The sequence below is a fragment of the Ruditapes philippinarum genome, unplaced genomic scaffold (genome assembly GCF_026571515.1).
Source record: "Ruditapes philippinarum isolate M1 unplaced genomic scaffold, ASM2657151v2 ctg6274_1_1_1_1, whole genome shotgun sequence".
Classification (NCBI taxonomy): domain Eukaryota; kingdom Metazoa; phylum Mollusca; class Bivalvia; order Venerida; family Veneridae; genus Ruditapes; species Ruditapes philippinarum.
In genome coordinates, this window is record NW_026863885.1 from 275,068 (window position 1) to 289,669 (window position 14,602).

Consider the following 14,602-nt stretch of genomic DNA (forward strand, 5'->3'; position numbering starts at 1 on the left):
GTAAAAATATGGACAGGATAAGAATCGGATGTTTCAAACATAAAGCAACACCAGGAATTAAAACCATCTCACCTGCTGGAGAGAAGAGTCTCCAGTAATTGGAACCCATTTAGTCGCCTCTTACGATCATGCAGGGATAAACAGTGGCTGCAATTATGATGCCTCAACCGGTAAAGGCAACCCCTCAGCCACAATGGAACTAAACATATACGTCTATATAAATGCAGTTTAACTCTTTACATGTATCAAGATGTTCAGTAAAAATTATTCATAAAAAATGAATTAAAATTGTTAAAATGGAAACGGATCCATTGCTCAACATTTCTACTTTTCTTTACCTTGATGATGCATACTTGTATGAACTATCTCTAACAATGACACAATTGTTTCAACGGAGCAGTTCTTGTCACTTAATAAATTTTTAAAGTAATTGGACTTCTGTCCTTATAACCTTACATGTTTAACAGCAAATACTGCAATCACAGTAAATCTGGTGTTTATAAAATTTGATAATGTCGACCTTTTGTTTTGTACATTTTGTCTTTATGAAAAAGAAAGTTTATTTTACACATTATCGACCATCATTTTATTCTAAATATGTAAGCTCCTAAGACGCGAGCATTGCCTCTCTTACCAATATGTAATCATCTAAAACTATTTTTGCATAGAGACATATTAACTTTATTGCTAAACCCACGGTGAACTAAAACATGTGAACGCAGATCCTAACGTGAGTGTTCAAGGTTGTAAATATTTGTCTAGAAAACACCCACTAGAGCACTAACAATTGTATTTTAGGACGAGAAGATGGTATTTCAATCGATTGAGGTATTCCTTTTATAAATATATATATATATAAGATTTATGCCATTGATTTGGATTTTATCGTTTTAATTTCTAAATGAGGATCAGTATGCAAAGTATTAAGAAAATGATTTTTCACAGATAAAAGTTTAACAGATCTAGTATTTTATTGCATATATAATTTATACATCAATTCTTTTACATCAACATAATTACACAATATACAAAAAGGTTGGTCCAAAAGCTTTTGAAACATTATTGTGGGCCCTTCCCTGTATGAACAGATGAATACACAATTATTTGATTTTCATTTCGTAAATCTTTACAACATAAATAAAAGGAACATAAAAAAGCAGTTATTTATCTTCAGTGTGTCGACAAAAAGTATGTTTCTGTTAACTTAATATAAGGAAAATCAAAAAGGTCAACTCAACAGTATTATCGCATTAAAAACGTAATCAATCTCTATCCGTAGAACAGTATATGATTCTGAAAATAATGATATCCTTTACATCCTGAATTAGACTTTTTTGACATAACTTCATTTTGATCAGATTATTAAATACTGAAATACAGACTTTTCAATATTTGTGTATGTTCTATGGAAAAGTTTCAGTAAATTGAATAAATAAAATTTAATCTTATAATGATAATCAAACAAACTCTTACATTTTATTTTATAAATTTATTTAATGAATGCGAAAGTTTTGCAATAATTGCTTACAGTTAAAAACATACTTTGCTTGCGACTGTTTTGTCAATCATTATTCGATATATATTTGCTCACGCTTTTACTGGGTGATCTTTTTGACAAGTCTTTTTACACCTTAAGTGGTTTATGTAAGTGTTCTTTGGTAGGTTTCCAGACATATCTATCACCAGTTAACCATCCTCTGATCAGAAGCGACAAATCCGACTGTAGAAAAACCATATCATGAAACTTTCCTACTTTCCTTTGTCCCTTTAGAATTGCTACTCGCGATACTTTTACTAAAAAATTAAGAATCAATCGCATAGTTTTATTTTATGTTATATCCCATTTAACATTTACTCAAACCGAGCTTTTGGGATTTTTTTCAAAATTTCCCTTTTTGACCATTTTAGTACGCAAAGTTTCTGTGGCGACAGTTTTGTTATTCAAGTTCCTGTAGAACAAGAAAGATGTTTCTTGCATGCACATAAACACTCGAAATACTTACAAGATTCAAGTATGGATAGTACAAGAGACCGTAACTGTTTACTATCTCGCTTCGTTGGTAGACGTTTGGGGCTGATCAGCAAGTAGACAATATATATACGTCTCGTAATGCTTAGTAAAACAAAAGCCAAATAATAATGCCGGCCATTGTATTAACCGCCACATGAAGAATTCCCCTATATCTTATAATCGTTATATTGTTATGGAGTCTGATAAATTACTCTTTCGAGGCATTCACATTAAAGCATTCCTTTTTTAGTGTAACCAGTAATTTTAATATTTCACACGAGCATTTTAATCATGGACAGTAACCAAAGAGGAGAAAATCATGCTTACTTTTCTAAACAAGCTGTAGTTTGTTATTTCCCTTACCTAAGTTATGTAAACAGCAAAATTACATGAAAATTGCAGACACCTTACATGAGGGTTTTCCCCCCCAGCCCCTACACCGGGTTTTTAGGCGGTACTTTTTTAAAAACAAAAAAGTGCGGACTAAATGCCCCCAAGGGGCCAAAAAGTAAAATAACCCTAAAAATATTCTATCTGCTGTTCTTTATAACCTCCATAAAAATAAATCCAACACTTGACCTTATGTGACATAGACTTTCAGGGAGCTTACTTAAATTTCTATAAGAGCTGTCTAAGGAGCAGGGCACTAAACGGTTCTCAGTACTCGATAGGTAACTGGTTATTTCATATATGAAGAGATAATTTGATATTGCTATTTACCTTAAAATAATTGTAGATGGTCCGCTCATCACGATACATCACATACATTTATCAAGTTTCTAAATCATAACTGAAGTTGATAAATAATAAAAATTATGAGATGTTGCAAATTACATTGCCCTTCTTAAAAAGACTTAATACAACTGAATGTGCAATTGTATACGATTTGTTGTCATAGCTCTCGAGGGATCTCTTTCTCCCGTACTAGAGCAGGTGTCATGTGACTTATGACAAGTTGTCAAATGTTTCCCAGTACTTCATTCCAGTGTTGTAATATGTTTGTCTGGTTTTTCACTTCAAACTTCAGTCGCTGGGGAATTAATACTGCATTAGTCGGTGGTAGGGGCTTGAGTGATGTTGCACTTACATGAGCAGATTCACGGTTGTATAAATTGAGATATATCACTGATTTAATTAGCAAACAGATGGTGCAATTTGTGTAGGCTTGTCAATGTTTGTACTACTATCAGGTGTCATATTTTAAAATGATGCTCGACTGATAAGTAAAGCAGGTAATGAACTGAGAAACACCCAATTTATTTAAAGATCAAAACTCAACAATGCAAAGCGAAATTAAGACAAAATCCAGTCACAATGGACTACCAAGGGCACCCCTAAAAGAGGCCAATCAAATTAATATGAGCAAACTTGATAAAAGACTACCTAAGAATGCTACAGACAAAGTTTGGTGATCATCCATCGATTAGTTCTGTAGAAGGAGACGTTTAAAGGTTTTTCTATTTTTAGCCTTAGAGACCCTTAAAGGGGCCAATAAAATAAATATGAGTAAAATTGATAAAGGACTACCCAAAAATGCTACAGGCAAAAGTTGGTGATCATCCATCTTTTAGTTCTGTAGTAGAAGATGTTTAAAGGTTTTTTCTATTTTTAGCTCTGTACAGCATTTTCAGAGAAGAAGACAATTGTTGACACATGACGACGGACGCCGGAGTATCCCCCTTTGATACTTATAGCTCACCCTGAGCCTTCAGCTCTGGTGAGCTAATAAGGCAAGGCAAAGTTATGATTCTTTTGCAATGCATTTCTACCCAATAAGATCTATCTACCTCAAAATTTCATGTTGATATCTCTTATAGTTTTAGAGTTATGTCTTGGACAACGTTCAGTGTAAAAAAGAACAAAGGGCAATAACTCAAAAATTAGGCAAGACAGAGTTATAGTTGTTTTGCACTATACTTCTACTCAATGAGATCTATCTACCTACAAAGTTTCATGTTGATATCTCTTATAGTTTTAGAGTTATGTCCCAGACACAGTTCAAAGTGTAAAAAGGAACAAAAGGCAAAAATTTAACCCCGGGCCCAATTAAAAAAAAGGCCAAAAAGGAAACAAAAAAAAAAAAGTTTTTGCCGGTTTTTTTTTCCCTTTTTCCCCCAACTGAAATTTTTTATTTTTTTTAAAAATTTTCTTTTTACCAAATCAAAACCAAAATTTTCTTTTTTGTTGATTACCCCCCCTTCTGAAAAAAGGGTTTTCCAAAAGGTTTATTTTTTTTCCCCCCGGGGAAAACCAAGGGGGAAAGGCGGGGCCCCGGGGAGAAAAATGCCCCCCCCCCGGGGGGAAAAAAAAAGGCGCAAAATTTTTTTTTAATGCCTTTCTCCCCTTTTTTCGGGAGAAAAATTTAAAAAGAATAAAAAAAAATTTATTAATTGGGGCAAAAAATTTTTTCCCGGACAAAAATATTAAAACCGGAAAATGCTGATGATATGCACAACTAAGCTTGGTACTGACCATTCCTGTACAGTTTGGATGAAATTGCACCAGTAGTTGATGAGTAGTCCGGACAAGTTTTGTGATAGATAGACGTATTTATGAAATGGTACTTATGTGACTTTTCTTTTGATCTTTTTAGCCATTTTAGTCACACAAGGCTTAAACAAGAGCACCGCCAGGCGGAGCATTATATGCATGAACGTGTTTTTTTTAGTAAGGATGAAGCATTTGTAAGACATGGGAATTAAATAAAGTATTACCTCCTTCAAAAAGCATAATCCTCCTTTATAGCTGAAGAATCTTCATATATATACAGTTGCTGTTTCCAAAGCACCACCATCAAGTTGTAATCATGTAAGTAAAAATGCTACGACGGATGGACAGAAAGACGCTAGGGGTATAACATAATACAAGCACATTTCTTAGGGCATATAATTAACAATATAAGTGATCATCCTATGAAGTTTGACAGTTGTAAAATTGTTAACAATATTAAGGTCATTTGATATTGACCTTTGACCTTGTGACCCTAATATAAATCTTTTATTGGATACAGGCAATCATCCTATGAAGTTTGAACATTGTAGGCCAAATGGAACTTGTGTTATGCTCCAGAAAGCACAATTTTTAGTTTTAAGTCATTGTGACCCTGACCTTTGATCTTATGACCCTAAAATCAATAGGGGTCATGTATTGGACATGGCTGATCATCCTATGAAATTTTACAGCTGTAGGTTGATTAATACATAAGTTATTGAGCGAAAACCGTTTTCAGTTTTAAGGTAATAGTGACTTTGACCTTGTGACCCAAAAATCAATAGGGGTCTTCTACTCAATATTGACAAATATCCTATGAAGTTTGAACACTGTGGGCCAAATGGAAGTTAAGTTATGCTCCAGAAACCACAATTTACAGTGTAAAGATCATTGTGACCCTGACCTTGTGACCCCAAAATAAAAAGGGGTCTTCTACCAAATATTGACAATCATCCTATGAAGTTTGAAAATTGTGGGCCAAAAGGAACTTGAGTTATGCTCCGGAAACTGTTTTCAGTTTTAAGGTAATAGTGACCTTGACCTTTGCCCTTGTGACCCCAAAATCAATAGGGGTCTTCTATCCAGTATGGACAATCATCCTATGAAGTTTGAACATTGTGGGCAAAATGGAACTTAAGTTATGCTCCGGAAACTATTTTTTAGTTTTAAGGTAATAGTGACCTTGACCTTGTAACTTTAAAATCAATAGGAGTCTTCTACCCAATATGGACACTCATCCTATGAAGTTTGAATATTGTGGGCCAAATGGAACTTACGTTATGCTCCGGAAACTGTTTTCAGTTTTAACGTAAAAGTGATCTTGACCTTTGACTCTAAATCAATACGAGTCTTTTACCCAATATGGACAATCATCCTATGAAGTTTGAATATTGTGAGACAAATGGAACTTAAGTTATGCTCCGGAAACCAAATTGCTAACAGACGGATGGATGGATGCCAGGGTGTACAACATAATATGCCTAAAATTCTTTTCTTCTTATGAATATAATCATAAACCATTGAATGTTTGCCTGTTCGTATAAACTTCATAAATACAAACTGTACTAACGGGGCAAAAAGTTATTTCTGGGACTACATAGGGTTGATTATTATAAGGTTGTTTCTTCAAGATAAAAGGAAAGGTTTTTTGAGGCCCCATCTGGGTAACCCCGTTTATTTACCCCGTAATAGGTATGAGGGGGTCGGGGTCATCCCCAATCATACCTTACATTATTAATATTCAATGTATATATTACATAATAATTGTGTTAATGTTAATAATATCAAACAGACATACAGTATATACATGTACATAAATAAAATAATTAACATACATACAATAATTGCATCTATTTTTAAAACTATTTTTAACAACCAAAACTACTACTTTTCATTAAACAATTAATTTACCTGTTACGAGCTAAAGTTCTTTTTTTTCCCTTTTTTAGTGAAGTTTAAACAATTAAAACTCTTACAAGGAATTGCCAATCTATTATTTTCATCTTCTGTTAAATTTGTATTTCTAGAGATATTCCATGCTTATTTCAAACTCTTTAAAAACAATACATGTAAGTAAGAAGTTTTTTCTCTTAGACAAATTAATATAGTTTGCAATTCTAAAAGCAATATGTAGCACTTAAAATTTTTAGCTTTCGAACCTAATATGAATGATTTACAACAGAACATATCATCAAAATAACGCAAGTTATCTCTCAGATATTGTAATGGGATTTGAATTTTCTGACATTCCCAAAATAAATGTAAAAGTGTTTCTTTACAGCATTTACAAAAAGTACATATCTTATTGTCAATAATTTTCATTGTAAACAAAAGTGAACTTGTAGCTAAATTTCTATGAATAATTTTTGTTTGGAACCATTAAATATATGAATCTTTAGAACATTTGAAAACATAACTATATTTCAAATGCCATTTAATGTAATTGTCTAAAATTAAAATATGTGTTCCACCTTTCTTGTTGGTACTTCTGGATGTTTGGCTATAATTTTATGAACATATTTCAAATTGTTATTCATAGTTAAAATATATTACATATAACAGCTTTTTATAGGGTATTGAACATAAAGTGTTACTAATCAAAATATTAAACTTTTGCATGTACAATTTTATTGCCTGTTTTAAACTATGATATTGTAAAAAAAAATTACAGGATTGCATGTAACCTGTTCTAAATATATCAAATCAACAAAATTACACTCTTCATTTAGAATGTCTTTAACAAATCTGATTCCTTTATTATACACTGTCTGAATGTAGATTGCTAAAAATGTTGTGACTGTAAAAAGTGGCATATGTAATACTTGCTCTATATCATCTTTACAAAGTTTAACAAATACCATATAAGCCTTTAAAACATCAATCCAGAAAGCATTTGTTATCTTATTACAAAACAGTTTTCCAGTGTTAAAAACTTTATCAATATCAATGTGTTTAGTAGCTTATAACATTTATTTTTGCTAAAACTATATTATAACATATATATTTTAAACCATTTTATCTTTAAACTATGTATATAACTATAACTAGAATTGTGTCCAAAGGACACGGATGCCCCAACTGTGCAGATGTGCTAGTAAACAAGAGCATGCTGTATATCTGTATGAAAGATTTTTATGTGGAACTTTTTATTAAAATCTGCCATCCGGTTTAAGAGTTGTGTTCACAAAATTCCTATATAGTATATAGTGAAAAAATCAACAAAGGGCCATAATTCTGGTAAATTTGGTCGCAGCAAAAATTCCTTCTTTTACTGCCATCTACACACACTTTAAGGTTGTTCATCCCTGGAAGTTTAAGCAAAATCTGCCAACCAGTTTAAGAGGAGTTGCGTTCACAAAATTTCTATATGGTATATAGTTAAAAAATCAACAAAGGGCCATAATTCTGTTAAATTTGGTCGCAGCAAAAATTCCTTCCTTTACAACCATCTACACATTAAAGGTTTGTTCATCCCTGAAAGTTTAAGCAAAATCTGCCATCCGGTTTAAGCAAAAAGAGGAGTTGCGTTCACATTTCTTAACATAGTTATAGTGAACAAATCAACAAAGGGCCATAATTCTGTTAAGATTTGGTCGCAGCAAAAATCTTCCCTTCGTTTACTACCATCTTTAAACAAAAATTAAGGTTGTTCAAATTTTTTTTCCCTTTTTGGGAAGTTTAAGCAAAATCTGCCATCTCGGTTTAAGAGGAGTTTGGCGTTTTTTCACAAATTTCGGGACGTTTTACGGAAAGAATACAGACGGACGGCAGACGTACGGAACACTCGGACGGGACAAGTGCAACGCCTATAATGCTTCCAATCTGTGGGCGGATAAAAAGAATTTTGGAAAAACAAATATATTGATTTCTGTTGTTCTTTTTCCCTCATTTTATTTCCCAACAGGAAAGCAAAATTCCCCTTTTGGTTTCAGGTTTAACAAAGGAGGTTGGGTAGCTCTTACCATAAACATTGTTCTTCCAACCCCAAATAAACAAAAAAAGAAAAAATGGTCCCAACAGTTTTCATATGGATTACAATTGTCCTTAGAACTGGGGTTTTTAATTTGGGGAAATTAAAGGGGGAAAAAAGGAAAAAGGGGGAAATACAGAAAAAAAGATTCCTAAGTTTTGGTCCTTGCAAACTTTTTTTATTTTGATTCAGAATTTCCCCTTTTAAAACTTTACAAAACAAAACAAAATTTTTCATTTTGGGGCCCTTTACCCGAATTTTTCAATCCCAAAAAAAATTTAAAAAAAAAAAATTTTTGATTTTTTGGCCCCAATTTTTTTTCACTGGGGAAAATCCTTTTTTTCAGGAAAATGGGTTGGCTTAACAAAAATTTTTTTTACCTTAAAAAAAAAAAAAGCTATATCAATTTTCCCTTAAAAAATCACTATTGTATTGGGGAAAGGTTAAAGGGGAAATTTTTACTTTTGGGACCAAGTCAAAATTTTGGAATGGAAAAAATAAGTTTTTTGATTTTTTTCGCAACGCCGTTTTGGGGCCCTTTTAACAAACCAGTTTAAAAAACTAAATAATTTTTTCTGTGGTTTTAAAGGTTTTTCAATATAATTTAAATTTTGGAAAAGCAAAACCTTAATTAGGGGAAATTCCACTTAACAAAATTCCAAATAGCTACCACTTGAAAAAACTAACTTTAGTTTATTTTGAAAAGGTTTGAATTCCAATTTTTTGATTTTTACCAACCTTTTTAAAAAAAGGGAAAAAAAAAAAGGGATTATTTTGTATTAACCAAAACACAATAGTCAGGATGAAAACCAAAGTTTTGTTTTAAAACAAAAAAGTTTTTGTGGATTAAAAGGGAAAAATTTAATAATAATTTAAAATTTTAGGAAAAAAAAAAAGGGCCATAATTTAGGTAAAAAAATTTTCCCAAAAATTCCAACAAAACCCCAAAAATATGCATGGGCATTGATGAAAGCTTTTGTGAAATTTTCAAAATCCTTTAGAAATGAAAAAGGGGAAAAATTGCCAAACCAAAAAAAAAAAAAGGGAATTTAAAAAAAAATTCCAAAAAATAATATCTAATTAGGCAGGAAAACAACAAAACCAAATAATTAGGGTCAATAATTACCAATACAAACCCCAACAATATGCGCCAGGGCACTTGATGACAAAGCTTCATAACCAGTTTTTTTTTTCCTTTCGAAAACCTGGTTAATAAAAAAATTATTTAACAAACATAAGATGAGACCAGTTGACGAGATTTTTATCTTTACGGATAACAAATTCCACAATGAAGCAACCGTTGGTCATTCAATGCTAAAGGTAAGCATATATAAGAAAATTGAAAACAATATAAATACAGAAATCAGGCATATGTGCCTGTTATTGTACAAGTCACATCACAATTACTAATAACCTAAATAATATTTATCTTGAAATTCTTGCAGATTTTTGTTCATTATTAAATATAATGTGTAAATACTTTAGACTAAGACACATTGGTTCAGCTAACTGTTTGCTAAGAAGGTTGTTTTTACCACTGCAAAGTTGTCTCAAACTTTAGAGGTAGGTAACCAAACCTCACCAATTTTTACAAATTTCTGATATTTTTGGAATCTAGCAACAACTAGTAGAGCACGATTGTCAACCAATTAATGCCAAAAGCAATACACAGGGGCATGTACCCAGCGAATCCTCGCAGTAAAAGTTAAAAGCAAAAAAGGGAAATTTTTGGACCTGGCAATAGAGCGGTGTCAGAAGAGAGAGAGAGAGAAAAAAAGAAGTGAGTTGTCAGAAAAGCGGAGAAAGAAGCAAAGATTGAGTGATGAGAACGCAAAATAAAAAAAAGTTGAAAGAGCTCGAAAAAAAATGGTAAGGAAATGAGAAAAAGGTTTTTGAAAAGTATTTGAGGGTGGAAGTACTCGTCTGATGAATGCCAGACAATGGGGTAAGTCGTAATTGGTAATTTATTTAATTAAATCGATTACAATTTTTTGAGTAATCACAAGTAATCAGTAATTCAATAAATTTTTTTTCCTGTAATTGGAATCAGTAATTTAGATATCAATTACATGACCAATTATCAGGTAATCACAAGAATGATTACAACATGTTAATGATTACAATACACGTTAAGCTAAAAGAATTGCTGAACAAACATACATATAAAGGTTTAAAAAAGTATCAGTGTCAATGCCTACTAATTGTCTTCGTGTAGTGTAGGTGAATTAAATGCAGTCACCCAGGTCAGATTTGATGACACCTTTGTTTTAATAAGTTGATGAAATGATCACTGACAGATTGACCCAATACATAAATGATTGTCACAAATATACCACTTAAATTTAGCTGTGAAATTATAACAATGGCCTGGATATGTATATTATCACTTGAGAAGACTTTACAGGTTCAGTAAAGAGCAAGTATAAGCTGCAATTACTGACAAAAGTGAGATATGGTTATATTTTCTGTTACATTTTGGTATTGTTAAGTCCATGTAGAAGCAGAAAGTACAAAAAGATTTTAATCATATGGAAAAGGAAGCAATACGCAAGCATGGCAGGAAATATGCCTGCTGTTTTTAAATACTTCATATTGCCAGAAAAAATTCCTGATGATGGCAATGTGAGAGCTAAATGCACACTTTGCGTTTCATATATATCAGGAAATATTCAGAGAACATCAAACTTAATTACACATTTGAAGGTAAGGTTATCAATGGCTTTTTTCACAGAACAAGCTGCAAATTTATATAAAAAGGTTTTTGTCTTGCATTAAAATTAAAACTCGGGTATGATATTGTTGAATTGAAATTTGGCGGTGTATGACAATTTCTCTGCGTTCTTTTTCACTATGTACATAAATTGTGTTTCAGCGTTTACATCCCAAGTCAGCTGATGAGTTGAAACAGAAACCAAGTGGACCTGGTAAAAAGTTTCATGTCACAGAAGATACAAATGTTCCTATTGACCAGTTATTGAAAAGGCCTCAAGAAAAGACCAAGAAATATGACAAAAATGATCATCGCCAAGTTAAAATCACTTAGGCATTATTGATGTTCATTGCTGGTGATTTGATACCACTGTCTAATTGAACAGTGTGATCCAAAATACCAAATGTCATCAAGAAAACATCTGTCGGGAAAATTACTTCATGACAAATCTGTTGAAATTGTGTCCAATTTGAAACATAAGCTAAGTTTGGCAACAAGTGTGTGTCTGACCATTGATATCTGGACTTACAGACAAATGTGCTCAAAATTGGACAGCAAAGGGGCTTAGCTATTTAATTTGACCAGCTATTTTATTGATGGTCTTGCCCATGAGTATTTTCAGTATGCACCGCAGATCTCTGCAAGCAGCTAAAACGTCAAGCCGTTTATGAACAGAACTTACGTAAACGGTTTTCTTTGCGTACAGGAAGGGAGTACGGTAGCAATCAAGGGACCGAGCGTTCTTCTGCATGTAATGAAGAACCTATGGAAGTTGACCATCAGTGACCGCCACAAAGTTGTCAGTTATGTAATGTGAAGGGGCACACGGCAAGATGCTGTTGCGTAAATAGATAGGACGAATAGTATAAATGTCAATGCAATAGACTGCTGTGAATCCAAAGATTCGAACCGAATATATTGGGCATGTGGTGAGCGAGGACACATTCGCGTAAATTACCTGAAGAAGACTGCAGAGTAGAAAAAACAACAAAGGCCAACCTTTAAACTAGATATCTCCTCGTATGCAGAAGCCGATATTGGGAGTAGTAAAACAAGAGGGCCATGATGGCCCTGAGGTCGCTCACCTGTATATAGCCCCCCCCCCCCACACACACACACCCATAAAAAGATGTTTCATGCTAAACATCTAAGCTCTAGCTCATTGGGCTTTTTAAAAAAAGATTTTTTTAAAGTTTTAACTATACACATATAGTTAAAAACAATGACACCCCTGGGGCCGGGCCAGTTTTGACCCCAGGGCTTTTATTTGAACAAACTTTGTAGACACTTACTAGAAGATGTTTCATGCTTAATAACTAAACTCTAGCTATTTGGGTTTTTTCAAAGAAGATTTTAAGTTTTTGCTATACACATATAAGGAAAATCAATGACCCCCGGGGCCGTGCCAATTTTGACCCCAGGGCTTTTATTTTAACAAACTAGGTAGACACCTATTAGAGCATGTTTGATGCTAAATATCTTAGCTCTAGCTATATGAGTTCTTTAAAAAAAGAAAAAGAAAAAAAGAAGTTTTTACTATATGCATATAGGGAAAATCAATGACCCCCTGGGGTGGGGCCAATTTTGACCCCAGGGCTTTTATTTGAACAAACTTGGTAGACACCCATAAGAAGATGTTTCATGCTAAACATCTAAGCTCTAGCTCATTGGGCTTTTAAAAAGAAGATTTTTTTAAGTTTTTACTATACATATATAGTTAAAAACAATGACACCCCTGGGGCGGGGCCAGTTTTGACCCCAGGGCTTTTATTTGAACAAACTTACTAGAAGATGTTTCATGCTTAATATCTAAACTCTAGCTATTTGGGTTTTTTCAAAGAAGATTTTAAGTTTTTGCTATACACATATAAGGAAAATCAATGACCCCCGGGCGGGGCCAATTTTGACCCCAGGTCTTTTATTTGAACAAACTTTGTAGACACTCACTAGAAGATGTTTCATGCTTAATATCTAAACACTAGCTATATGGGTTTTTTCAAAGAAGATTTTTGCGACGGACGCGCCCTCAGGCGCGTTCAGAGCTAAGTCATCTACACATGGGATTTCGTTGGCTACAATCGCGCAATGTGTCCTAAACCAATTAACAGCCCAAGAAATAGTACATGAATTTGATCCTTCAAAACTCCCATACTTTGTCTGGATATCTTAATGTCTTCCATATTTAGCCTTTTCAATTTCAAATTAAGTTATCCAAGTTAAAATATGAACGTATATTATTGATAAAAGCGTTGTAGTCCCGTAGTATTATTGCGCAATATGCAAATTACTGCTGAAACGATTTACCGCTGTCGAAAAAGTAGGACAGCAAATTATACTACAATATAGGTGTAACCTCTGAGTTCCAAGACATTATTAGTAGGAAATAAATATTTCTGCATTATACAAAACATTATTATTAACAAATCAAAAGTTTTTCGTGACTCTAAGATAACTCGCGCATTAATAAAAGAAGAACTATTTTCGTGACTCATACCGCGGGTTTAGCTGAATATTCAGCAGTTATTAATATATTAGATACAGTACAATGGTTAGTATAAATATCTATTTTTGAAAATGCATTTAAGAAGAGAGTTTACCGCCATGTACACTTTACTGCCATGTAGTCTTTCATGGTAAGGAAGTTATAATATTAGTTCTACTTCCGATTCTTGTGGTTTGTTTACATATTTTACTAGGTCATGATATGAGTTAACCTTCGCTATTCTAAAAATAGATTCTGCTTCACCTGTTCTGATTTTTGGACAGGCGATTAGGAAGTACACATTAAACATGAAATTAATAAACCAGCGGATTACATGCAATACTTTTAGAAATTCTATACAATTGTAAGAAGCAAACAAGTTGAAAATGGAATTTAGTGTGAAGTTGAAAAGGACAACTAAACACTGTAGTGCTTAAGTGACATCTAAATTAAAATAAAAACGATGTGCTCTGGCCTCTACATCTTTACCTTGTAAATAAAAAAAAATCTAAGAAATACACTATTAATTGCGGATGATTTTAACCAATTTTTTTTTTAATGAGACATATCCAAGAGAAATAAAAATACAAATGACTTATATTTTATTGTCTGTATGCCCACTATGATATAACACGAAGCAATTCTAAATAGCATTCTCAAATGTATAATGTATTATGTTTGAAGTTTATTTGCCTGGATTTATTCTAGAAATATTTCGTGGATAGTTTTTCTATTTACATATCATTTCTTAGAATAAATCGATAAGGACACTGATTTACAAGTATGACCAGAGTTTTTAGGCATAAATTTCATTCTGTATTTAAGTGCTTGAAAGTAGAAAATCTGAATTATATCAATTTGGGACACAAAATATATTGCTCTACAAATCTCGAACTTGTATGGAACAAATTTTCTCTGTTATATATTTTGTGTTTTGTT

At 32.8% G+C, this 14,602-nt stretch overlaps 1 protein-coding gene across 1 annotated transcript; it reads left to right on the forward strand.

Annotated features, from left to right (window-relative positions):
- Positions 1-10,602: 10,602 nt before the first annotated feature.
- Positions 10,603-12,478, forward strand: LOC132723658 (uncharacterized). The gene is made up of 3 exons (XM_060708419.1): positions 10,603-11,174; positions 11,344-11,395; positions 11,559-12,478. The coding sequence occupies exons 1-3, from the start codon at positions 11,025-11,027 to the stop codon at positions 11,747-11,749; spliced, it is 393 nt and encodes a 130-aa protein (XP_060564402.1). The 5' UTR covers positions 10,603-11,024; the 3' UTR covers positions 11,750-12,478.
- The last annotated feature ends 2,124 nt before the right edge of the window (positions 12,479-14,602 follow it).